General features: G+C 42.2%; 1 protein-coding gene across 4 annotated transcripts in view; it reads right to left on the bottom strand.

Annotated features, from left to right (window-relative positions):
• Positions 1–20,448: 20,448 nt before the first annotated feature.
• PLEKHS1 (pleckstrin homology domain containing S1) overlaps positions 20,449–26,591 on the bottom strand; it is a 32,404-nt gene continuing 26,261 nt past the window's right edge. For all 4 annotated transcript variants that reach the window (XM_070596104.1, XM_008506787.2, XM_008506795.2 and 1 more), the window contains exon 13: positions 20,449–25,339. In XM_070596104.1, coding sequence (XP_070452205.1) covers positions 25,160–25,339 — 180 coding nt within the window. In that variant the 3' untranslated portion in view covers positions 20,449–25,159. The remainder of the gene's footprint in view (positions 25,340–26,591) is intronic.

Consider the following 26,591-nt stretch of genomic DNA (forward strand, 5'->3'; position numbering starts at 1 on the left):
TGAATCACTGAAAATAGGTCTCAGTTTGTTCCACTAGAACGAGAGAGCAGATTGATCCCTAGGTGTTGCCTCTGTAATTCCGTGAGTCTGTTAGCTCAGCTGCTGTTTTGTTTCAGAGCGTTCCATGCTTTTCCACGGCTTGGACATGACGGTATCAGTCAAGCCAGTTATCACATTGAATATGTTCTATCATAGTAAAATACATCAGATGAGAAAATGTTTTGAGCCAATCTATTTTGTTTATTTATTACTTAATATTTATTTATTTAATTTTCCTCGTCTATAAACGGCAGAACTTCCCTACCTTAGGTTTGGAGCCTTGGAAGTAGAGCAATGCATGAATCAGTCCCTCTTGAGAGTGTTAAGTAAAATGGTTGTATTAACTGTAAAATGAGATCAGGAGCCCATACAACAGAAAAGCCCTCAGTAAGTGAACAAAAGAGCGAGCGAGCAGAGGATGTTCATTCTTTAGCATTCTCGGGGTATAGTGAACACACAGGAGCGGAACAAATCCACCAAGCCTGATGATTCATTTTGATAAACAACATGTCGATACAAATAATTGTAAGACGTCTATCTTACATCAATTGCCAAATAATGACATCGTTCAGAACTGCAGTTTCCAAATTCAACTTAGTGATGAAACACGTTCACAGGCTTAGGCAGATCTCTGGAACCTCTCTTGTGATTCCGTGGGTTGATAATACCCTGCAGTATCTGCTCCTTCCTTGCACATAGAATAAATTGATGGTCCAAGAGGCATCAACAAACAGGATATATTTCAGGGGCCGGCCCAGTGACCGAGTAGTTAAGTCCATGTTCTCCGCTTCGGTGGCCCAGGGTTTCACTGGTTCGGATCCTGGGCGTGGACATGGCACCGCTCATCAGGCCACGCTGAGGCAGCATCCCACATGCCCCAACCAGAAGGACCTACAACTAGAATATACAACTATGTGCTGGGGGCTTTGGGGAGAAGGAGAAGAAGAAGGGGAAGGGGGAGGAGAAGAAAAAAAGATTGGCAACAGATGTTAGCTCAGGTGCCAATCTTTAAAAAAAAAGGATATATTTAAAGGTTTGAGGTGGCTTTGGGGAGAATTGGAAGTTGAAACATGTAGAAGTTGAGGGACCCTGAGAAAGATCTGCTCATTCCTTGCTCGTAGCAGAGAGTTTCTGCATCCCATTTCTTTCTAGGCACTCAGGATTCCCTCTATGGGCTTACGATAGCTGGGTTTCCAGATGGAAAATGGGTTAATTCCCTATCAGGCAAGGCAAGACGGAGGTCTGGAGCGCGAGAGGACAGAGCTGTTCTCCTTTTGGAAAAAAAAAAGTCGTTTTTAAGGTTCCGTTCTCTTTTCTCTCTCTGGATCATTCTCTAGAGACAGCTCTTCAACCTCAAGGAGGATGGATACAAACACTGCCAGGATTCAAACCCCATTTTGATCATTCACCCATTTTTGCAGCTCCTTTCTTCCCATCCCAACAGCTAAATGTTCAAAAGATAATAAGCATTTCCCTCTGTTTATCCCTAAAGCGGCCCATGGAGACATTTTTTCATCGTTTCCTGGCTTGCTGAGGGAGGATGTCGTTAACCGAGTGCAGTTTTACTGGTCAGATTACAGTGTCAAGACTAACAGGGCAGCTGGTTTGCTTCACTGATAAAAGAATGAAAGACCTTGCTTGTAAATAGCTTTGTCTCTGTTAGCAACCTCTTAAATGAGTCTTGCTACCCTCCCGCACCCCAACTGCTCCTTCAAACTCTCTGCTCCATTCCTAGGCTGCGAGTTACCCTGGAGACTAATCTGCATAATTAGTTCCTGGAGCTTTCCACTGTGTCACGTCTTAGTTAGCACCCGTGTTTGATGGCTTTGAACTTGGTGGGACACGGTGATTCTGTGGACTGTGGTACGTTTGCCTGTTCCTGGTAATGGGCGGGGAGGGGTGTTTGTGAGGAGTGGGTGTGGGAGGAATGCTCCCTTCTAGCATCTGAGCAACGGCGTGCTACTGAATTTCTCCACCACTTCCCATCACACCTATCACAGTCATCCTAAAAGTAAGAAAGGTAATTTATTCCCCACCAACTCCAAGATTCCGGAGGTAGTGGCCTCTTGGCTTTTCTGAAGTTCTGAATCTCACCTCTCAGTTCTGCTAGCAGTTGATACTTCCCCACTCCAGCTTCTAAAAATAGTTACCTGGCAGACTTTGCATCAGCCTCTGGAAAAGGAGGTTGGATACTGAGAGGGCAAAGTAATATAGTGCCTAAATGAATTGAAAAAGAAGGAGGAAGAGGAGCAGGAGGGAGAGAGAGAAGAGGAAAGGGAAGAGGAGGAAGAAGGAAGAGAAGGAGCGGGAGGGGGAGAACAGAAACGAGAAGACAGAAACCAGATGATGAAATGAAGCCATTTTTCGAAACAAAGCATTTGCCTTTATCTCTTCCCAAGGCATCCAGAAACTTCTCATTGCAGATTATTCAGTTCACTCACAGAAGGACTTTTTTTATTCCTCATGGGTTTCTTTCTGAGCTTAAACAGAAATCGCTCCAGATGACAGCTCAACACGTGACTGAGAATAGCTTAAACAGCTCATCTTCATTCTAGGGTTTCTCAGAGCATGATCTGCAGGCCTTTCTCAGAATCACCTGGGTCCTAATTTAAAAAAGAAAAAAAGACAAATTCCTGGATCTACATCAGTATCTCCAGGGAAGGGGTCTGGGAATTTGCAGTCTGCAGGGTTTTCTTGCTTTTGTATTTAAGGAGGAAGGACCTAGATGATTCTTCATGCCCATGTAAATTCGTGAATCACTGCTTTCATCCATAGGACTCAGGGCTGTTTTTCTCTCTGCAGAAGACAAAATTTAACAGTTTTTTAGCACTTGAATCTCAGCCAAGAAATGTAGGTGTTGCTTAGCTCTAAGCATCCTGTAACATTAAAAAACTATGTGTGTACAAATATCGGAAGAGAAAACAGTTGCTGCATTGCTATGACACACAGTCAGATATGCAAGATACCAGCGTAACACGTCACTGAAGGAATAAGAATTTAGAACCGCATCTCTGGCAGTTTATGAATATAAGTGTGTGTAAGGAAAACGACGACACACCTGAAAGCCAAGTTTGCGTAAGGAAGTGGCTTTGTTGGGCATCTCTAGCAGACTGTTCTGCAGTGCATTTCTAGCACGAGCTGCCTTCGCTCCCCACTGGAAGCGCTCTTTCTGCCTCTTGGAGGGCACAGGCTCCTTACTCACAGCTTGCATATTGTGGGGCCAGGAAACGCAGCTGGTACTATATTAATTGTGCTATAATCTGAGGCAGAAAAACACTGGCATCTAGTGCCCAACCAGGTGACTGGCTTATCTGGGTAGCGCAAACCCACACTGCTGGGATTTTTCTGCTGTGGGCCTGATCATAAACGACCCACAGAGGGGAGGGAAGTAAGGATCCTGAGGAGAGGACCATCTAGCTAACTGGGTGGTGAAAGATAACACATCGGGCACACCTGAAAATCTTGGATCTGAGAATAGCCCAAGGCAACAAAACAGATGGACAACAACCCCAACAACCCCTATGCTTTTCCTTTTGTATTCTGTAATGACCCCTCTGTGAAATTTTGTTTTTCATAGATAGGAGTAGAATGAAGAAATTCCCATATGTACAGTCGTCCTTCGGTATCCGCGGGGGACTTGTTCCAGGACTCCCGGAAGATACCGAAATCCGCGGGTGCTCTGTGCCTTAGTCGGCCCTCCGTATCCGCGGGTTCGGCGCTCGCCCGCGGGCTCCACATCCGCATCTGCGGAGGAGGGCAGACTGTCTTTCAACTGAAACAAAACTAAATATATCAAAAATAGGATCGTTTTAAATAAGCAGTGAAATTGAAGAACTGAACATTCCAAGAAGAAAAGTCAATAATAGCTTATTTTTGGTATCCAGAATTAGAGTTTTTAGTGGTCAATAATCCACTTTGGATTAAATGAACATTTTGTGGAGCAATGAATTGGGTAGAAAACAATTCTGTCTTGTATTTATAAAGGTTTATGTTGATAAATCAAAGAGTTTTCCATTTTTACTCAATCTCAATAGGTTTTGACAAATACTGCTTACCTCTTACCTCACATACTTATTTTTGGTTTTCCTAAAGAGGTGACAGATGCGAAAGATCCAGGCAGCAAAGGTAGAGGAAGAAAACGCTAGTTGGGAAAAGGGAACAGCATGTGCAAACATCTTGCTGTGGGAAAGGACTTAGAGCATTTGAGATTGGAGTGTGGGGTCCTTGGGGGACAGTGACCATGCTGACAGGAGTGCTGTCATAAAGGGCCTGGCTGACTATGGTAAGGAAATTGAGTTTTATGCTAACAGTGATGGAACGCTATCAGAGGCCTCTAGGAGTGACCTGATCCACCTATTCAAGATATGAATTTGCTTCTCAAAATTTGCAATAAATAAAGGTAGGAAAAGAAGAAAATATACTGGTCTATATATATATATATTTTTTTTTAGGAAGATTAGCCCTGAGCTAACATCAACCACCAATTCTCCTCCTCTCATTGTTCTTTTTGCTGAGGAAGATTGGCCCCAAGCTAGCATCAGTGCTCATCTTTCTCCATTTTATATATGGGACGCCTGCCACAGCATGGCTTGATAAGCGGTGTATAGGTCTGCGCCGGGGATCCAAACCAGCAAACCCCGGGCTGCCAAAACAGAGCACATGAACTTAACTGCTGTGCCACTGGGCCAGCCCCAATATTTTGTTGTTATGTTGATTTTTCGGTTAGTCAACAATGTGTTGCTGATAATTAATTGATTCAACTTTGCATTATTTTAAAATAAAATACTCAAAACAATTACCACACTTTGGGGATAAATGTAGCCAGCAACCAGCACGGGACCCCAAGTTATAATAGATGCCATAATCGATTGCTAAAGCTGCTCACTCCTACTTCAGTCTGGGAGGGAAATATATAGATAAGAATATTAATCAATGATGTCTGTAAAACGTCAGTGAAAAGGATACAAAGGAGAATAAGACTGCAACGAATGGAAACAACAGAAGACTTTTGAGCTGTTAACTACATTCACGCTGTCCCGGTTTATGGTTTGTAATATTCTCTACTACAAAGCTTTTTATCCAAGTATTTTTTATTTTCCTATGTTGCTAGGCTTTACTAAGATTATGATCATTTATAACTTTTGTATTTTGAGAAAAGATCCTTTGTATTTCCAAATATCATCATTTCCCTCCCCCACTTCTTGCCATTGCTAGGTTTATCTGTGCTTTGGAAATCAGACAGTTCATCAATTTTTCAGAAGCCCACCTTTGTTTCCCCCATACTCTCCCAAATACAATTGTTGGCATTCGGGAACCTAAAGAAAGTTAAGTAAAAATTTTCCAAGTAGGTTTGACCCTAATTCATCCAGTGTGAAAATGACCTTTTTGAGAGTAACACTGAAGGATGTGATGTCAATGCTGTACCGTTTCCAGAGGATTAGCGAGGTCCCTCAGGCATTCCCAGTGTCCTTTAATAATCCATTTGGGCTTGTCATCCAAGAACTTATTTAAACCTTTTTTGAGCTCATTTATGTTTTCAGTGTGTACTTCCTGGTGTGGTGAGGAATTCCTTAATTTTATAGGCATTTGGAAATTTGTTTATTTTAAATTCGCTTCTTTAAAATTACACTTTCAAAATGTCACAAGCGCTGTACTCTCAGTCTCTACCCAAGCTTGGTGGTTAGCGCCCCCTCTGTCTGGGGGACACTGCAAGGAGAGGGAAAACAACGCTCCTCTATACTCCTAGAAGAGGGGTGATGAGGAGGGGACACAGGGAAAGGGATATTACCCAGACACAATCAAAGAGGATCCCCTGCTTCTTGGCTGCAGTCTGCCCTTCTTTAGAGAAGGGAAGGCAAAGATTTACGAGAAGCCTAAGGAGGTTGGCACAGCCAGGGGCTCTGGACCCAGAGCAGCCTGGGTTGAACTTCTCGCCCCTTACCAGCACATTTTTCCCCCTACGTGCTCCCGAATAAACACATTTAACCTAGCACATTTAACCTCTCTAAGCCTCAGTTCCTTCTTCTGCAAAGTAGGCTAGTAATTAGTCCTCACTTCTGGGGTGACTATGAATAATAAATGAGAAGACATCCGCATGTGGGGTGCTCAGCCCAGAGCTGGAGCCCTCAGCGCTCGAGAAGGTGTGCTCTGACCCTTCCCAGCTCTTACTTTACAGAACATCACTGTCAAACTTTCCTCTGGAGGGATCCTGCTATGGCAGCCCCCCAGGCCCTTCTGATGCAGCTCTGACCCTCCCCCAATGGGTCTTGGAAGGTGGCAATTGAAATTGCCTGAACGGTTGAGTGTATTACAGTTTATATAGAGTGTAGTTTGCACATCCCTTCCTGAGGACCCTTTACATCTTGTTGGCATAGTTTTTAGTTCCAGTACTTTGAGCTCATGCTTTCAGAAAACTCCAATCACAACTTTCGCATCGCCTAAATGGTAGTTGGATCCCTTAAGTATTTAAACATGCTTTCCTCCTTCTCTCACTGCATTGAAACCTTTCTATTTCCATCTGGCCGCTCTCAGAACTCAGCAAGCTCTCTGCCATTTATCCTTATTAGCTTGGCATTCCGCTTCTGGAAAAACTTAGCATGATGTACGAACCTGGGGATTTCAATTCTGGATCATCTATAAAAATTTAGGGCTGATGCTAGCACAGATGCCTGGGAGGTCATGAATACTTGCAGCTTTCCATTCAGAGAAGAATCATCCATCTACCCCTAGTCTTTGATTGAGTTCCCAGTTCTTCTGGTCTGGATTTATTTTATTTAAGGACTAAATCCATCAGCCTGAGCTAATTAGCCTTAGGTTGGCATTCCGTCTGAGATTTGGCTTTTTGCACCATTAGCTTTTGGCTCCTGAGACCCACTATTGGGGATAAGCATAGTCCCTAGATTGGAGAAACCAAGTCTTCTCTGACCCCAAGAACGCGGCCATGTTAGCTGTTCTGCCCACGCTCCCTGTGCCAATACACACATGCTGGGTCTTCACCAGGGGCACGTGGATTACGATTTTAATTGTCTTACTCTCTTTACTACCCGCAGAGATTTCTTGTCATGAATCAAGGAACATAGCTGAAATTGATATTTAACCTTGTAAACTTCATCTGCTGGGATGCCTGAAATCACTACATAACTCGAGGATTACTCAAAAGCTGTCCTTCTGTTCTTGTGTTTTGTTGCCTTTGAAATATTAACTATATGCGAATTTCTCTCCAATAAAAGATATGTGCTTCCTATGTACCTTAGAATGAGGAAACAGCGAGGGAATTTCACTTGCAGCATCTCAATCTTTTCTGTGATAACGGGAACAAGTGTGGCCAGCCTGTCTTTTAAAAGCCAAGATTGAATTTTGTACCATTCTTGGTACTGTTTTGTTCTCGCTCCAAATTCCAACAGTACAAAAGAAAGCCAAGTCTTGCTTGGAGTAAAATAAACGATGGACAGTAATCTCCCTCTTGCTTGTCTAATGCTTCATTATTTACAAATCACTGTCCCACTCATCTCACTTACCCAAATCCAGACCAACATGTACAGAAGTCCTGAGAGCCCTTACTCAGAACTTGGCAATTCAGTTAGTTCTCTTTCAAGAACCAGGTCTAGACGAGCCGGGCAAGTTCTTGGAGGCAGGTCGAGATAGAAGAACCCTCCTACTTTTTCCATAATCTAACATGCCCCCAAATGCTACTACTTCTGCTTTCGTGTGTTCTACTCATACTTGTAACCTGGGATCTTTCCATCACAGGGGACCTGCAGGGAGCTGGGGGACATAGAATGACTTCACACCTTTTACTCCTTCTCAAGGGCAGCCTTTCAAGTCATCTGGTCTTCCACAGGCTTTTAAATGCTTCTTATTAATTCTAATTAATAACATTAATTCTAATTAATTTTCCATCTCATGAATCTGGGAATTAGGAGTCTGAGGTTCAAGTTCTTGTTTTGCTACTCACTGAGTTAGTATGGGCACATCTTAAGACTTTCTGAGGTCTGTCAACCTCACTTTGTAGATGAGAATGTTAGATCAGATGGTCTCCAACACTCCATCCAACTCCAGCCCTCCGTGACTTACGGAGAATCTGAGTGTCTGCTATCAGTGAGACATATAGGAGACTGTGAGGAGGGACACAAAACAGAAGTCCTGGTGCCTGCCCTTCAGTGTCTACAGTGCAGTGGGGGAGTTCAGGCACACAAACGAGAGTCAGGTTTATCAGTCTCAGGCTCTGTGTTATGAAATGCCCAAGCAGCCGACTGCTGAGGCCCACAATTTTGATTTCAAACTTGAAAGCAATACTGAGTATAGTTTGTAAACAAATCTGTGTGCTCTTGAGGGGCCAAACATCATCCACAATCTTTTGCAATGTGTTGGAGTAGGGACAGACATCTGCAAATTGGAGATAGTTACATAGATGAAATACAATACTCTCAGGGGATTAGACTGCAGCTCAGTTAAAATGAAATGTCCAGTCACCCTTTTGTAAATTTAATTCCAATCAGAATCTTTATTAAGCCTTTTAGGGCAGGAGGACATGGGGATATAAACATTTTAAAACTCGGCTGCTCTCCAGAAGCCGGCGCTCTAAAATACGACAGTTCCCTTTCCAGTTGCTGAGAAGAGAATGTCCTATTTTAGTCACATTTCGGTAACTTTAATCGAACTATTAACTCCTTATTAGCTAGTTCTTGACACATCAAGAAAAAGTCAAGGCATGTACGGATATTTAGAACAAGGAGTACATTTTCTTAACCATGCTTGATAACGAGTCAGGGTTCTCAGTAGACCACAGCCCTTGGTGTAGGGCTCTGTACATGGGAGGGAGGCCCTCAGAAAATGATTGCTGAGGGATTGACCTTGAAATCCAATATACCCCAAAGGAAACTTTAATTAAAGAAAATAATAAACATTTGCACACTTGAAAATTTTATAAGTGGTTTGTATTTCCATTATTTTTCCATCTAAACCCCATTTTATAAACGAGGAAACAGAAGTTCATAGAGATTAACTTGCCCAAGGTCACACTGTCAGGGCAGCAAGATTCCTCCACCTTTAATTTGAAATTCCATGGCTCCTTCCACAGTCCGAACAGTTTAGAAGATACATAAATATAGATATAAGTATAGATAGCCATAGGTATCTCTCCTAATAACTTTGCATTCTTTGGAAGCAAAAAGTCCTTCAGAAAGAAAACTCTTTCATTCTGTGATTTTTTTTTCCCCTCCCCATCCCCTCTCCCATTTTCCAGGCTTTCCTATACCTTGTCTTGGTTGCATGTGTTGAGTTTTGCAAATATTAGACCCAAGTATAAGTTTCAGAAAAAGCCAAAAAACACAACCTTGAGAATAATTTTTAAGAAGTTTTCCAATCTTTAAAGATTCCTTTTGGAGCCCAGTGTGCATTGGCCAGGCGTCTTCACCAGGGCCGGCATCTGGCCCGGCTTTTTATTTCCCTCTACTGCTACCTGCTGGCAGTAGATCTGCAGTGGCGTCTTCCAGAACCTAGACCATGTGACCATTCATGTTTCTAGGGTCAGATTGTAAATCAGTGATTCTCACCTCCAGCTGCATATTAGCATCATGCAGGACATTTTCAAAAGTATTGATGCTCAAGCCTCACCCTTAGAGTCTCGGATTCAATTAGGTTTGGGGAGGTGGGGCCCCTGCACTGATATTTTTTGCAAAGCTCACTAGAGAATCCTAAATTGCCACTAGTACAGATAATAGGAAGGTTAATGTAACCGTGAAAAATATGCATTTAATTTTGTCACATCCAGACCAGTATTCTATTTTATTTCTTACCCGTAATACAACTCATTTCAGCTTTATTTGACTTTCATGGTTAAGAAATTGAAAACAATTATTTTCTCTGCAAACTTTTAGGATTTTCCTCGTGACTAAACAGGAATCCAGCCTAAAATGTCAGCTTTATTATTTTATCACATTTCATATTATAAGCTATGATTTAAATGAATACTGAAAATAAAATGAGTTATGAAAAATGTTTAATTCAGAATAAGGTAGTCTTGCATTTCATGTTAATATTCCTAGAAACTTAACATTCCTTTACGGCATGAGTCCACGTTAGACTAAGAAATCAGAGGCTTTCTTACTATTATAAGCAGGCAGATTGAAAATGCAATGTATTTGAGATTGAATTTCTGTCCAGTCTTGAGGAAAACTGAAAATTTGCAGAAGGAGAAAATAATACAAGCTGTAAACACACGCACGCGCACATATGCCACTCACATCACGTATTAATTCTATTTATTTTAATAAATTACAAATGAGTGGAAATAAGGATTTGGTTTTCTTGGAAGTGAATTTAACAAATAATCCAAGAACATCTATTGCAATAAATAAATGTTTATTGTATGTTCCCAGGAAATACTCCACAGGCATGCAGGTCAGGAAGCGTCCTCACACCCTAACCAACCCCAATCTCAAATAACCCAAAGGAAAAAGTGGTGTGCTTATTCCATAGATCCTTGTTACTGTCAGGAGGCTTTCTACTGTGTCTTGTTGGGACAGAATGTCAGCATCTTTTATCATCATCTGTACGTGCAACACCTTGACCCTTTGACCTGCTGGACTCCTTGGTGTCAGAGATGCTGCAGCTGTGCCATTTTCTCCTTTCCTGTGTGGACTTTCTGGAAAAAGTAAAAAACCAAACACGAACCAACAAACAAGAACCCAACCTGGTACCTACAGCTTTTAGGCCTTTTCTTAGCTTTTAAAATTTTAAGAACACAAAAAATTCCCAATCTTGTTAAGCAGTGTTTTCCCAGTTTGACGGGGAGAATTATCAATGTTAGTCTCACTGGCAATTTCTCTTGGAAAAAAAATTGTATAATGGAATATAACCCATTCCTTAACAAGATGAATCTGAAAATTTCACTGAACTTAAAAGGTTTCCAGTAAATATTGCCTTCCAAAAAAATAAGGAAATGTGAAAGAGAGGCAGAATAAATTCAATTGTTTTTAGTCTGATTTAAGTTCTGAAAATATTGTGCAATTATTTATTTTCATGGCTGAAGAAATGAGTTACAAAACTAGGGAAATGTGATCTTGAAATAATTTGAAAACAACCCGCCGGCCCAATCTCCTACTCTTGTTTTATCTAGAGGATTCCATTATAGCCTGTGAATTTCTCAATATCATCATTTTGGATTCAGCCAAGATTCCAATTCTGATTGTGCAGAACTGATCTAGTACTGTGTTTTTCAAATTTCTGTTAAAATCATTTTGTAGATGGAAGGAAATCATTTCAGTGCCATTCGGTACCGGAAAGTAGACAGCCAGTTCTAAACTCCTGGGGTTAGTGTCAATATCAACTGAAATGCTACCCCAAAGAAGAATTGTCCCACCTGGTTCTATTTAAAACTAAATGGGATTACTCACAGAGATCCAATCCGCTTGATTTAAACATCATCAAATTGTTTGGGAGGGAAGGCTCATTATTTGGAGGCCGGATGTAGGTTTAGAAAGGAGAGGGGAGTGGGGACCAGAGGACTTGTCACAGATCTAAGGCTGCACAGTGACTCAGTGGTGAAGGTCAGACAGAATCCAGATGTTCACCAACACTCCGCTGACTTGGGAACCCAGCTGTTGAATTCATTGGCAACCTTACCCTCTTGTTAGCTCTTTTGATAAACACAAACCTCTGCTAGTTTCTAACCAATTTCTTGCTTTTTCCAAATGGTGTATTTTGTCATCTGAATGTTAAATTCCTGAGCTCTTTATATCCCAAAAAATGTTGCTAGGAAATGTCTGATCTATTCCAAATATCTTGCAGAAACGCAGCAAAATTATGAAGTGAAAAATATTTGAGACTTTACACAAGGGTACACATGTGGGGTTGCTATTTCTCAGGACAAAAACAAGTTATTCAAGAGATTACGTTTGTCAGAAGGAGAAAGCCAAGACTATGCTGGCAGCAGAAACCACAATCACGCAAGATCCAAGATTTTAGGAATAACAGCAAATTCGCAAAAGTGTTTTGACGTTGTCAGCATGTTCAGTATATTTAAAAGTTTGAAATGACTGATTTAAAACGTATGTATTTAATCGATAGCATTATTATACTTAATTTTAGGGGAAGTACACTATTAATTTTTTTCATGAATATAATTAAATAGTAACCAGCATGCATACTATGTAGAAGAGTTTATTTTCAATTCAGATGTCGGTCAATGAAAATTCTCCCCCCCCAAAATTGGCAGAAAATATATGGCTTCTATCAACTTAGTATGGAAAACACATCTTTTATTATAATTTCTCTGCTGGAAGTGATGATTTTGCCAAATGTAAGCTCCCTGAGAGCAGCAACTTTTGCTTCTTTTGTCTATTGCTGTATCTTGGGTGCCTTGAATAGTACTCAGTACATAATAGGTGCTAGAAATATTTGTTAAACCCATAACTCTTCTTAAACAGACACAAATTGGCTAGCAAGTAGCTGGGACTAGAAATTTGGAGAATTTGCCAAAGTTAAAGAACATTTAATACTTGGATCTCATTCCCATTTTCAAGTTGAGGTTGATCATCAATTTGGGGATAAAGAAGGGATTCTGGCTTTGACACTGATTTGTATTTTCCAAATCTTCAGCGCAAGGGTTTGCAGCCACGTGCTCACCTTGACAGTTCACAATACCAGAGACGGCAATAGAAAGAAGGGCTATATTTCATCCATCTTTGTATCTCTAGAGTGTCTTGCACACAGTAGGTATTCGGTCCACTTTTATAGAGTTGCACTGGACTGTGCAACTTAAGTTTTAAGTGTGGCTTTCTATTTTTCTTGGTAAAATGTTAATCTGGGGATGAATTGACATAAGGACTGAACACGTAGACATATTGTTATTCGGTCCTGCTGTGATGATTAAGTTTGGTTTTATTTCAGGCCTGAAATAAAGAGCAGTTAACATATGGGAAAAAAACTGCACAATTCCTCTCCACCTACCAGTCATTTTCAAAGAAAGTGCTATCCGCATAATTTTCCATGTGGTTTTACAATGAATTTTGTTGTATTAGGATAGTTTGGTTAAGTATCTCAACGTGAGGCCCCCTCAAGGGCCAGGTAGATTGACGCCAGTTGGCTAAGCTTGCTCTGTGCTGCCACCGTCTAACGAGGACTCACATTGCACAGCTAGGGAGACTGTGTGGCTGAATTTTCACAGGAGGGCACCAGGGGGAGTTGGGCGCTCAGGGAGAGGGTCCTGTGAGCATACTTCCCTACCTCCACCCTTCCTCTGTTGGCACATACTGCTCAGAGTGAGCGTCATGGTTATTATTAAATGCTGACTTTCAACACTCTTTATTTCTTTTCCAAGTGGCAGTCTTCACATCTAGACTAGCCATGAAATCCAGAATTTTCCCATCTGAAAAGACTTATGCTTTTGTTGGGTATTCATTTTGGTGTTTAATAGTTGGCTCCAGAGAAAGTCAACACAGTGTATAACGGTAGCAGCTTCACCTGCTGGTGCCTGGGTCGTCAAGGGATTGCCTCCCACCACACACTCTGGGCACAAACTCCCACCAAGTGCTGGGGACCCCAATCTTGAAGGCACAACATTTATGCCGTGAGGTTGAGTGGCAGGTTGACGGAGTCTTCGCCATTGGGGATGAAAAAAAGCGGGTGCAGATGCTTCAGGCTCGGGTGGGTGTCTAAGCAGTAGTTCTTTCTGAACATAAAAGGGCCAGTGACCAAAAGTGGCTTAATTTGAAGCCGGATCACTTCTAGACTCCTGAAGTCACAGTCACAGCTTTTGATTGTTCCATTTTGTGCAGGGCACAAAAAAGTGACTTCTTATATCATGTCATTTCGATATTTGAGGTCTAGCTTCAAATTCTTGAATTGCTTGGAGAAGGACTAAATATATCATAGAACCAAACCCTCTAGCCCAGAAATTCTCAGATACAATAAAATATAGAAAAAGTTGTATTAGTTACAGAGCTCAAAGAGATGAGCAGAGAGTTAAAATCCTGGGGAAAGAGATAGAGGGAAAAAATATCAAAACGCTCATGAGAAATGAGTCCAGAAATTACAACAATGATAACAAAACTTGAGACTCTTTGTTAAATATAATTTAATTAAAGGAAATTTAGACTGCAAAACAAAGACCTCAAAGAACTATCTTCCTCTAGAGAATCTTTGGGAAACGTGTTTCTGTAAAGCACTTCATGTGGCTGCCATCTATCAGACGCAATTAAGGAAATAAATCGGCTTATTCATTGCCAACCTCTCGCTATTGTTCTTTCAACATGGAATAATGGACAAATTATTAAGTAGAGAATGTTATTAGACATTAACTTTAAAAAGGAGAAGAAAGGATAATTTTTAAAAGGGAAGAAAAGTACATACTGGAAACCACCTTGATTTTCTGTTAACGTCAGGATATAAGAAACAAAAAATGAAATCTATTGACATTGGCAAACATGAAATGATGTGGCAAATATCCAGAAAAGGTCGAATCAAATGAGGTCGATTTGTTGTTCCATCAAAGGGTAGGACAGGTTTTAGGAATTTGGGGGGATATCTTTAAGGTATTGTATTTCTTAACACTTTGTGTGGAAAATTACTTCACATGGACAGATAATCCCAGTGACTTAAAGGCCACCTGGCTTTCCATATTTCTCTCCATAACCCCTCTCCAACATGTACCATCTTTCCTGGTTAGTCAGGAGCATGGATTCAGACTCCTGGTTCTACAACTTAATAACTGTGTGACCCTGGGAAAACCACTTCACCTCTCTGATCCTGAGTTTTCCCATCAGTAAAATGAGGATAATCAAACAGCTGACCTCACAAGATTGGTGCGAGAATTAAATGGAATCCTGGTTACGAAGTGCTTGGGACACTTCCTGCTGTAGAGTAAACACACAAGAAATGGTAGCTGTTGTTATCATTATTTGCAGTGGTCTTTTCCCCATCATGCTCATGTCAAACTCCTTTTTCTCCCTTTGCTGACTCTGCTCTCCCCCTTGTCTTTCCAAATTTTCCAAATGTTCAGCCCCCCTGTTCCCAGAGGCCTTCTCTGAGAACTTCAGCTTGCATGCACATTCTCCTCTTCTGAATTCCTGCATCACTTATTGTTTATATGGTAGATTTTTGCACTTAAGGACATTCTTATGTTGCACAATATTTGTTCCCTGATGATTAGTCATATTTCCCTGAATGGATTTAGAATGATAGGCCTGAGGGTGACAAGAGTTTCTTAAAAGATTAATGATCATCTGTCAAAAATGGTAGTATTATTGCTATTTTACAGATGCAGTAATTGAAGCCTGGAGGGGTGAAGTGGATGTTCCAGGTCTAAGATCAAACATCAATTAAGTGGAGTCAGTGGGACTCCCAAAACCTAGCCTGGTATGGTGGTACATGGGCTTCGGAGCCAGGCCAGCCTGGGATTTACTCTGTGACCTTGGGACAATTACTTAACCTCTCTGAGCTTCGTTTTCCACATCTGTAAAACAAGGTTGATAGTACTTACCTTGGAGAGCTGTTGAGAAGATTAAATGGAATAATGTCCATAATGTCCTTAATGTGGTGCCTAGCACTGTTGAATAGATGCTAAAAAAAACCAAACCCCTTTCCATGCCTTTCTACATCTTTAAGAATAAAGAAAATATCTTCTATGGCTTCTAAGCTCCAAGCCTGGATTAAACAGCACTGAATAAATACTTGTTTATGACTCCAAAGCAAAGTGGAGGATTTTTCTGATGACAAATGTTAGAACTCTGTTATCCCTAGGGCCTCTGAGCCCTCCAGACCTAAGAACTCATCTTCCTGATCAAAACGAAGTGGACTTTTGGTGGAACGTGGGCATTGCTGTCGCCCTTTGGGGAAGGCTCCGCACTGTGAGATTGTAACTCATGTTTCACTTTAATTCAACAGGCATTTATTATGATTCTGAGCACTCTTAAAGACTCTAACAATATAACAGTGATCAAGATGTGGCTTTGCTTGCAAAGAATCCACAGACTTGTGTGGAATAACGCATATTGACAAATAACCTTAACAGCTTTACATGCTACAGAAGAGATGGATACAAAGTGATGTGGAGACACGGATGGGGCAATCCCACCCGAGAAGGGGAAGCAAAGACCTACAGAAGGATGACACTTGAACTGGACCTTGTGGGCTAAGTGTTTGCCGAGTAAGTAAATACTCTATTAAGAGGGCTCACTGTGATTTGCTTTACTTTCATTTTTTCCTTTAATTCCTATATTATAGAAGGTTCATCAGGCAATTCTGACATGGTTTTAATGGTCTAGACTGTATCAACACTCAAATTCAGCAAATTGGGAGAGAAGGATTGCCTGGGGGTGGAGGGGTGTAGGTAGCAAAATGCTTTGAAGATAATGAATAATATGCAAATGCCTAACAGCCAACATAAGACCATATGAAGAGAAGCGTCTCTCCTAAACTGATGGTGACACTAGTATCACATCTATTTACATAGCTCAGAAAATAAATGCTGCGTTACAAATGTTCACAGCATTGCCTAATAAATCCTCAAGCCAGCTCAACTTGGGCTTACGTAAGCTAAGAGGAATCCTGGCAGAATCTTCTGCAATTTCACCCACTTTTTTTGGAAGCATGAGATATCAATTAAAGAAAAGCTGGCTTACAGCATCCGGGCTGATCTGAGCTGGCAGCTACTTGCTAGCCATCTGTGATTGGTTGAAATCAGTTTCTTCCTAAATCTCCGTCTTCTTGAGTAATTCCTCTGTTTAGCTCGTTTGCTGGAGCTTCTGATCTTCTAACTGGCCCCTTATGATTCGGTCATTAGTTCGGCTCTCCGAAGACCTTTTTCCTACAGTGTTAAATTTTGTGTGTTTTTTTTGTGGCCAGATAATGGGATTCAAGACAGTTTATGAGAAATAGGGATTGGATTAGCATATAAGGCAAAAAAACATTTGATGAGGGATTTACCTTTCTTTGGAGCGCAAGGAAATCCTGCCAGTCCTAAATATGACTCTGAGCAAAAATAGCAATTATGTTTTCTCAGCAATTTTTAAAAGAAGGCTTTAGAGGAGGCAATATAATTTCTGGTTACTTTAGCTAGTATCAATAGCTACATAGCTATTGATAAATATGTTGTCTTTGATGATTTATTGATATCTTTCTTTTTTTCCTGTAGTCTAGCTCTGCACATCCTGCCCTTCTAAGCACTACCCTTTTAGTTTCTCTTGTCATTCTTCTGCTCTAAGTTAAGACTTGTGTAGTCATTTACACCTTAGTATAAATGAGTCACTAAGTGGGATCCAAAGTCTTTGAGGTACTTTTATCTTAAGATTTAATAGTGGTGGATGGTAATTAGTCTTTGGGTGGTAAACATGATGTCATCTACACAGAAATCAAAATATAATGATACACACCTGAAATTTGTATAATGTTATAAACCAAGACTTCCTCAATTTAAAAAAAAAGATTTAATGGTAATAAGAATTATCACCTCTAAAAGAGTCAAGGATTTTTGTTAATCAGGTAACCAACTGTGTTTTACACAGGGATACTCTTACCATCTTCATATGGAGTAATGTTTTAGAAAAGGCTGCTTCGTCAGTCCATGGAGAAGACTGCTCCTGCCTTTATTAATCAGCTACAAATGAAGCCTATCTCCAAGGCTGGGGGGATGCTTGATATCCAGTTTCTCCACCCCAGTCTAGAGTCTATGAGGGAAATCATTCTTTCCTCTTTTTTATTGAGGTATAATTTACCTCCCATGAAATTCACCTTTTTAAGGTGTACAGTTTAGTGGTTTTTAGTATGCCCCACAGAGTTGTACAACCATTGCCACTATCTAATTTCAAAACATTTACATCACCCCAAAAAGAAGCCCCCTATCCATGAGCAGTCACTCCTCATTCTCCCCTTCCCCCATCCCTTGTCAACCATTAACTTGCTTTCTGTCTGTATGGACTTGTCTATTCTGGACATTTCCTATAGACAGAATCATACCGTATGTGGCCTTTTGTGTGTGTCTTCTTTCCCTTAGCCTAATGTTTCCAAGGCTCATTCATGCTGTAGCATGCGTCAGTACTTCATTCTTTTCTATGGCTGAATAATATTCCATTGTATGGATATACATTTTATTTACCCATACATCAATTGACGTATGTCCACTTTTTGGCAAATATGAATAAGGCTGCTATGAATACTCAGGTACAAGTTTTTGTGTGAACGTGTATTTCAATTCTACAAGAGAAATGTTTACCCCTAAGCAGCTTTTACATCCATATCATTTATTAGGCTACCACCTCCCTGAGGGAGTGTATTTTTTTCTGTTAATATCACCAGTGCTTGGCACAGTGCCCTGAACTGAGCAGTGCTCAAAAACTGCTGACGGTGACAATTCAGGGGCTTGAATGGCACAAGGATTGAGGAGTGCTATGGGACCCTTGAGAACTTCTTTGGTCCTGCCAATTACATTCTGATGGCTGTGCACTGGGGGTTTGGCCAGTTCTAGAAGATCAAGAGAATTCTGTTCATTCTCTCAGATATAAAAATTCCATTCCACATACTCTGCCAAAAAAAACCCCAAAAAACTTACTCTTCCTGTAAAGCTTTTCCCAAACTAACTAGGTAGGATTAGTCTTTAAGTCTTTTACTCATTTAACACTGAATTTGTACTTTCACAAAGGATTTGGGATGAGTGGATTTGCCTCAGAGTTACCCATGTATGTGTTTGCATCACCCCGCTTGATGATAGGGTGTGCAAAGTCAAGCATTCTTTATTACTCATCTCTATCCAGAGGCCCAGCCTGATGCCTTTGTCATTGGGACTATGCATGGATCGCTTGTTAACTTGAATGTTATATGGAGCCAGAAGGCCATCTAAAAAGTGGGATGTAAAACGTGCTAACCAGTCATAACAGGAGACTCCACAGAATGCCCTTGGTTCCTGAAACATAAAATGCGGACTTTTATGGCTCTCCTGGGCAAGAGGCCCAGAGGATGAATGGATATTATTGAAATCAGAGATGTCTGAAAAAGCTAAGCCATTTCACACCTTCCTTATTTTCACTTGAAAAGTACGTCCCATGCTTGCTCTTGTCTGCATCCCTGCCCCTCTTGGATCATCCTCTTCTGGAGCTCAAGTGACCTCCTCTTCCAGGAAGCTCTCAGCATGGGGGAGAGTTAGGCTGTGGCCTCCAAAGCCAGCCTGGCTGGTTTAAATTCTAGCTCTGTCATGTACTAGCCGTAGCCTTGTGCAAGTTATTGAACTTCTCTGTGCCTTAGTTTCCCCATCCGAACAATGGGTCTAGCGGTGGTCCTGGTTTTACAAGGCTGTAGTGGGCCTCTGGTGTGTGCTCACCGAATGTCAGTCATGATTAGCACTCCATTCCTCCACGATCTCTTTCTTCTCCTCTCTCATCACACAGTTTGGTAGTTAATTGTTCTCTGATTTTTCTCATAGAGTAATTTTACTCTGCCCCCAGTCATTTTTCTGGCAGTCTCACCCACCCAGAACACACTTGAGAACCAAGAAGCAAGCAATGACAATACCACCAAAACTACCATCAAGATAACTGAGCTCCCCAAATCAGTGTCACAGAACTCCCTACGACAAACTAATGAGCTTTACTTGTAAAACTTCTTACACCTACACTCTTAGCCCATTATTGTTTTTTTTTAGGAAAGGTTTTTTTTTTGCTGGGAAAAATTTGCCCTGACCTAACTTCTGTTGCCAATCTTCCTCTCCATTTTTTCCCCTCTCCCAAAGCCCCAGTACATAGCTGTATATTCTAGTGCAGGTCCTTCTAGTTCTTCTGTGTGAGCCACCACCACAACATGGCCACTGACAGGTGAGTGGTGTGGTTCTGCACCCAGGAACTGGGCTGGGGCTGCCGAAGTGGAGCACACCCAACTTTAACTACTAGGCCATCAGGGCTGGCTCGACAGCCCATTAACTTTTAGTGTATGTATAGTAATAACAAGCTGCATGCTTGGCTTTCCCAGCCCACAGCATAAACAAAGGCAGTCCAGGATCATTTGGTTGAGGAGGAAATGTTCTTCCATATCTCAGCACTCCTTAGGAGATACTTAGAGTGCAGTGAAATGATGTCCACTGCCACGACCACGAGTAAGAAGGTAAGAAAGCATTAACAAATTTTAGAAAGATTCTGATTAATATTTTTAAGTTCAACTTATAGAATAGTGCCTCCTCAAATGACAGCAGGTAAACAAGAGTTTACAGTCTGCTCATTTTTCTCTTCTTCACCATGGTGTAAGCTCTTGTTAACGAGTTTTAGATCTTGTGTCTTTTGCGTCCTCTTAGCAGCTCCTAAGTCAATATTGACTACTCTGTAGAAACCCATTAATTGTTGAGAAAACAGCTTACATTAAAAAGGCCCACAGCTTGGTTTTTAAGTTAGTTGGATTTGACCGCATACAAAAAAAATGCTACCAGAATCATTGATGTGAATATTTTATTTGAAAACATTGTAAAAATAGAATAATGCTTATGAACAAGGCAGATGTGAATTGCTCCCCTTTTGGGGTTTTAACATTCAAGAGCAGTGTTGTCCACTAGAACTTTCGGCAGTGATGGAAATATTCCATAACTATGTTGTCCAATACTGTAGCCACTTGCCAAAGAGGGCTACTGAACACTTTCAATGGACCTAGTGCAACTGAGAAACTAAATTTTAAATTTTAACTTAATTTTTTTAAATTTAAAAAGCTACATGTGGCTACCAAATCAGGTAGCACAGCTCCCGAGTCCAGTACTGTGAGTGCTGGGTTCACTCACACCCTTGGTCTTCCAGAGCCATCTAGCCAGAGTTGATATTGAGAATGGCTCCTGAGATCCTGCCAGATCCTTGATCATTGGACAAAGATTTCATCAATTCAGACAGTTTAAAGAGCTTTTTCAATAAAACACATTTCTCGCATATCCAAAAGTCCAACTTCACTAAAGAACTCTGAGTTAATCCAGGTTCTGAATCTGAAAGCCCTCTCTCTTTGGGCCTGTTTATGACACTTTAAATTCTCTGGATCATCCCAAGGGAAAGTCACTTGGCAAAAGCCCCAAAGAGAAGGGTGGTGGGGGGATGGGGGAGACAACACATTGTGGTGCTTCAGCTTCTCAGCTTATTGAAGAATTATTATTAAGCCAGCCCGGATGACCTAGTGGTTCAAGTTCATTGTGCTCTGCTTTGATGGGCTGGGTTCGGTTCCCGGGTGTGGATCCACACCACTTGTCTGTCAGTAGCCATGCTGTGGTGGCAGCTCACATAGAAGAACTAGAAGAACTTACAACTAGAATATACGACTGTGTACTGGGGCTTTGAGGAGGAAAAAGAAAATAAAGAATTATTGTTGTTCCCTATCTGCTGCCTCTCTCTCTCTCTTCCTCTCTGCCTCCCTCCCTTCTGCCCTCTCTATGTATATATACACACATATGTACATATACATAAGTGGAGAGGGGTTCACTCTCTACGTACAATGAGTGCCTTTCTGGAATCTGTGCTAACATGTCAGCAGCTTCCAGTAAGGATGGATGTGTTTGGCCCTGCGCATTCATGGCATATCTTACCAGCTGCTGTTTAGACTTCACTCTAATAGTTTGCATCCTCAGCGGAGAGAACAAAGTGGAAAGATAGAGACATCCCCTGAGGCCTATTCTAGAAGCATGAGGCAACCATTAGGATGAGGGAGTGGCTGGAGAGACGGCACTTCCAAATGGCCTGCTGGAGAGCTGTGCAAGTGTAGAAAATGTGTTGGCCTGGGAGCTGGGGCTGTGGCCTGGAGCTCGGGGAGCCCAGCGAAGCCTCTTTACATTTCTGGGCTCTGGTTTCTTCCCCACAAGACTGAGAGCTGCAGGAGACTCAGGCCTACGTTGTGATGGCCAAGAATAGCTTATCAGCCATTCCATGCCCTTGCAGAGACAGCTGGGCCAAGCACTCTGCAGTCCTGGCCCCACCTCCACTCACATTCATCACCTGGAATCGGGTTGGAATGAACATCAAGGGGAAAGGTCGCACATGGCATAATGCACAGAGGACAGGTGTGGATGAGCTGGCGGTGGGCAGTGTGAGGAAGGTCCGTCCCACCCTCTCTGTCTGGTGAAATTATATGGATACGAGGCACAAGTCTTCCTAGCCCCGGGCTGGAGACCTGCCCCCGCCTCTCAGCAAGATGTCCTACAGCTCTCTTAGTCCATTAACAGAAGAGGAATCCAAAAGCTGGGATCTGGGACAAATGCCTTGATGACTAGTCTTCTAGGCCAGTTTAATCACCAGCTTTCCTTGGGACCACTACCATTGTTAGGAGGAAGAAAGACCTATCATTGGGCTGGGGCCTAGATTAGATTCCTGGGGAAGAGTGGCTGGCCTCCAGCTCCAGCTCTGGGAAAAAGGAAGCACAGAGGAACGACTCTGGACAATGAGGAACGGCCTGCAGAAAGGACTTCACCTGAAGCCAAGTCACCAGGTTCCCATTGCCAGCTGAAGGCTTTCCACGCCTCAACCACCCAGCGGCCCGTGGTGGCACGCTCCCCTGTGGCAGAGAGGAAGGAAGGAAAACCAGGCTTCTCTGCTCAGGAGCAGGCTTCTTTTTTGGAGGGGGAGGAAAGGGATGACAGTCAGCAGCCTCATCCAGAACTGTTGAAAACTAGGGGCCCTTGCCCTGCAAAAATGCTCATGTGCATAGTCTATATTCTGCAGCCTCTCAGAAGATGCACGTGCCTCGCCATGTGACCCTGGGAGTGATGCTCCAACGTGTGCTCCCTGGTCCAGCTGCAGTCAAATCGGCTGGGAGTGGTCATTAGAACGCAGATTCCAGGGCCTCACACCAGACCTACTGAATCAGGATCTCTGGGTTGGGGGGAGCTTGGAATCGCCCTGACATTTCCTTTTGGGAACAAATCCCTCATGTGGGAGATGCCCCTAGAGCAGGATCCTCCTAGCAAGTATTGTAGCTGATTTAGCTGCCTGCAGAGTGTTCTGGGATTGAGAGAGCACCAGGAGCAGGCTGGCTGCCCTCGTCGTGACGTACTGGGAAGAGCAGGGAGCGGGAGCCGGGAGTTCCGTGTTCTCATGCCAGCTCTTCCATGAGCCATGTAAACCATCTAACGCCTTAGTCTTCAGGCTCTTTGACTTGATGAGGGGGTTGAAGGGCCTGGTGGCTCAGATTTGCCCGTCTATCTCATTTCAGCTTTTATTGGCATCGCTGTGTAGACTTCTGAGCAAAACAGGGGAAGGGCCTATGGGCTTCAAAGCGGTGTATCTACCCACATTGTCACCAAACCTTGTTGGTTTTTTATTTCTGTCACTGAGGTGGCTTGGTTTCTTACTTAAGAAGGTTTAAAATATATTCACTTATTTATTTATTTTTCACACATATTTATTTTATACTATAAAATTGACATAGGCTCATTGCAAAAAAAGAAAAATTCAAACATTACAGAAATGCCTCCCCCTCATGGCCGACCCTGATCGTACTTCTCAGAGATGATTCTTATTAACGATTTCATGTATGTTCTTCTAGACTTAAGAAAAAAGTAATGTCAGAGCAACAGCAGCAGAACGGACATTTCCTGATCAGGCCACGTGTCAGGTGCTACGCATCCCTTATCCATTTAAACCTCACAACAGCCCTGTGAGGGAGGGATTTCTCTCCCTAATTAGAGTTGGGGAAATTTTACAGACACACACACCCCACTAATTTATTTTTGCAAGAAGAGGATGATGCTATGCCCACTGTACAGCAGCTTGCATCTTTCATTCTTGGTGTAACATGAGCATCTTTCCATAACCATCTATGCAAAACTTTTAACATCTGCAGTGTTCGATTATATGAAGTCATCGTAATTAAGCAATCCCCAAAGGATGTTTTTCTTACAAACAATGCTACAGAGCTACAGTGAACATTTTTTACAGGTATCTTTGTGTACTTGTATGAGTATTTCTGTAGGATAAATTTCTAGAAGTAGAAAGAGTGGGTCAATATACATATACCAAATCATTCTGTTGTACACCTTAAACGAATACAATGTCACATGTCAGTTACATCGCAATAAAACTGGGAAAAAAGCAGAGTCCTAACTCCAATCCAGCTTTAAAAAAAAAAAAAGGAAACAGTAGGTCCAATGGGGCACGTAAATGAAAAATGTTTACACTTTCTGCACAATCTGGATGACAGAAAATAAACTGTGTCTGAACATGTCTTCTATATGCTGAAAGTCTTTTCAAATCTAAATCCAGAGACCAAGGAAGGATCAGACATCTGTTCCTCAGAGCTGGTTTTAGATTCTTGGTTCCGCCAGTAAACAGCTATGAAACCCAGAGCCACAAAGAAAGTATGTCATTAAACACTTGAGGCCTTGATTTCCTCCCGTGTGAAATGGTGACATGGTAAGATATATTTTCTGAAGCTCCTTTTTGCCCTACTATTCGCAGATTTGATTAGTCCTTTAGCCCTCTGTATTTGGTTCCCTGTTTATGAAAAAAGATGTGATTCTTTTGGCCTTCCCGGATCAATTAGGTAATGCATCAATTAGTTAAGACCTTTCAAACTTAGAGGTGCTAAGTCATTCTTGTATCACTCACAGGGCAAGTAGATCTTTGCTGGATATCATTTAAAACTGCTTCCACTTCTAAAGTAGTTACTGGGTCACTAAAAAAAACAGGATAATTATTGAATCGAAGAGGCCACTCTGTCTCGGCCTATTCTGGCCTATGGACACGATGAGAAGCAGGAAGTCTTTGGGAAGGCTGATACGGTAGCACATCTCTCTTGGGAATCTTGCCTTCCTGGAATGAATATTTCCAACTGTACTTTCCCAACAAAGAAGGGATTGTGTGGACCACGACCTCACAGAACACATACACATTTTGGGTAAGGGACTTACCCAGTCTTTGTCTGCGGTGTTTGGGACAAAGTCTGGGATAATAAGGCCTTACATTTGCACTGTGTTCCATAGTCATTATCCCACTTGGCCCCCTCCATATCCCTGATGCAACAGCCAGAGAGAGAACAGTTATCCCCATTGTTAAGATGCAGATGTGGAAATTCAGAGAGGTTTGCTGACTTGCCTCATATCACACAGCGGTGAGCAGGGGAGCCCAGTACGGAATCCAGGTCCCATCCTCACCCCACCCTGGGATGGGTCCCTGGCATGTTATTCTCTGGTTCCTTTCTGCTGACCCTTTTTAATGGCTGAACTCCTCTTCAGCGTCATCTCCAGTCCAGACTTATCCAGTTGAAAAGGTACAACCTCTTGGTATTTTAAGGGGCATGTGCAGGATACAGCATGGAATTTCTCTGAATTTGGGATCCGGCCAATGGTGAGTTTTACTTTCTAAAACACAAGAAAGAAGAAAATTAAATGACTAAAGATTATGCTTAGTACTGTTTGTTCTCAGTCTGTCCTCATTCACACCCTTTGAAGCTGATTTTGAAGAAAATCCTGCAATGAACTACAATATCAGGGCCAGAGGAAGCCAGGAGGACCTGTATATTCTGGTGGAAGATGCATATTTATTCTCTGGCATCCGCCAGCCTGAGCTTTTAGGGCAGATTCCAGAGAGCATTGATGGTGCCCAGATGGGCCCACTTGTGCCAAGAATTAAAAAGTCTCTTGAAACTAGAGAATCCAAATGAGACCACCAGATAGGACCAGCCACTGACAAAATTGGGAGGAAACCGAAGTTTGCTGCATTTCTCCTGCAATCTAGCATCTTCTCCCCTTTCACACACACCCCTTCTCCCCTTCCTTTTAAAATCTCACATTCTCTCCTCTCATCGTCCTTACCCCATCCTCCCACTCCTCTCAACTCCGCTTCGCTCAAGGAAGGAAAGTAACTCTCCTTGGTTCAGGTGCTCTAAAACATTAGAGGCCCTTGGCTGCCCCTCCGTTGGTTCCATATCTCCCCTCTTCTGATATTCTTTCTCCTTCCAGGGCCCAGCTATTTGAACTTTTTAAAAGAACTGGATATCCATTTTTAACCTAAAGAAATAAGCCAGGAATGGTGGGGTGGGAAGGTAGGGGAATTTTTTGGTCTTCCAGATAATCATGTTGGTGAACACCTGATATTTGCCAATAGTGTCTAGTTGTCAGCCAAGAGAAGGGGGTCAGGCAGAATGAGCTCAGAGAAATTCTGTGGTCCCCTTCCATGCAAGTGACTCCACAATCTAGAAAGGCAGTCGGCGACGTCCGGGTGGAGGTCCTGAATCTACTCCCAGGCAAAATCTTTATCTTGGCTTCAGAGCTGATGCCTAGATCTTTGGGGCACAGTATTGTTTGCTAACTTCCAGAAGGGTTCAGATTATATTGAACACTTGGCCCCATTGTGGGTCTTGGGCAGAGGAAATATAGTTACCAGATTGCTGGCCTGGGCCTCTGAAAGCTACCACTTTTCCACCACACAAACTCCTACCCTAGTCTTCAAAACCCAAGCATAACATCCCCTTCTCTGAGATGTCTTTCTGGCTTCCCGCCATTAGATTTACTCCATTTTTCCTTTACGCTCCCATGGCCCTCTGTTCATATCTCAGGGCACACACTGCATTGTAACCAGCACCTAACATGCCTGTTTTATCCACTAATCTGT

Source organism: Equus przewalskii, chromosome 1, assembly GCF_037783145.1.
Source record: "Equus przewalskii isolate Varuska chromosome 1, EquPr2, whole genome shotgun sequence".
Classification (NCBI taxonomy): domain Eukaryota; kingdom Metazoa; phylum Chordata; class Mammalia; order Perissodactyla; family Equidae; genus Equus; species Equus przewalskii.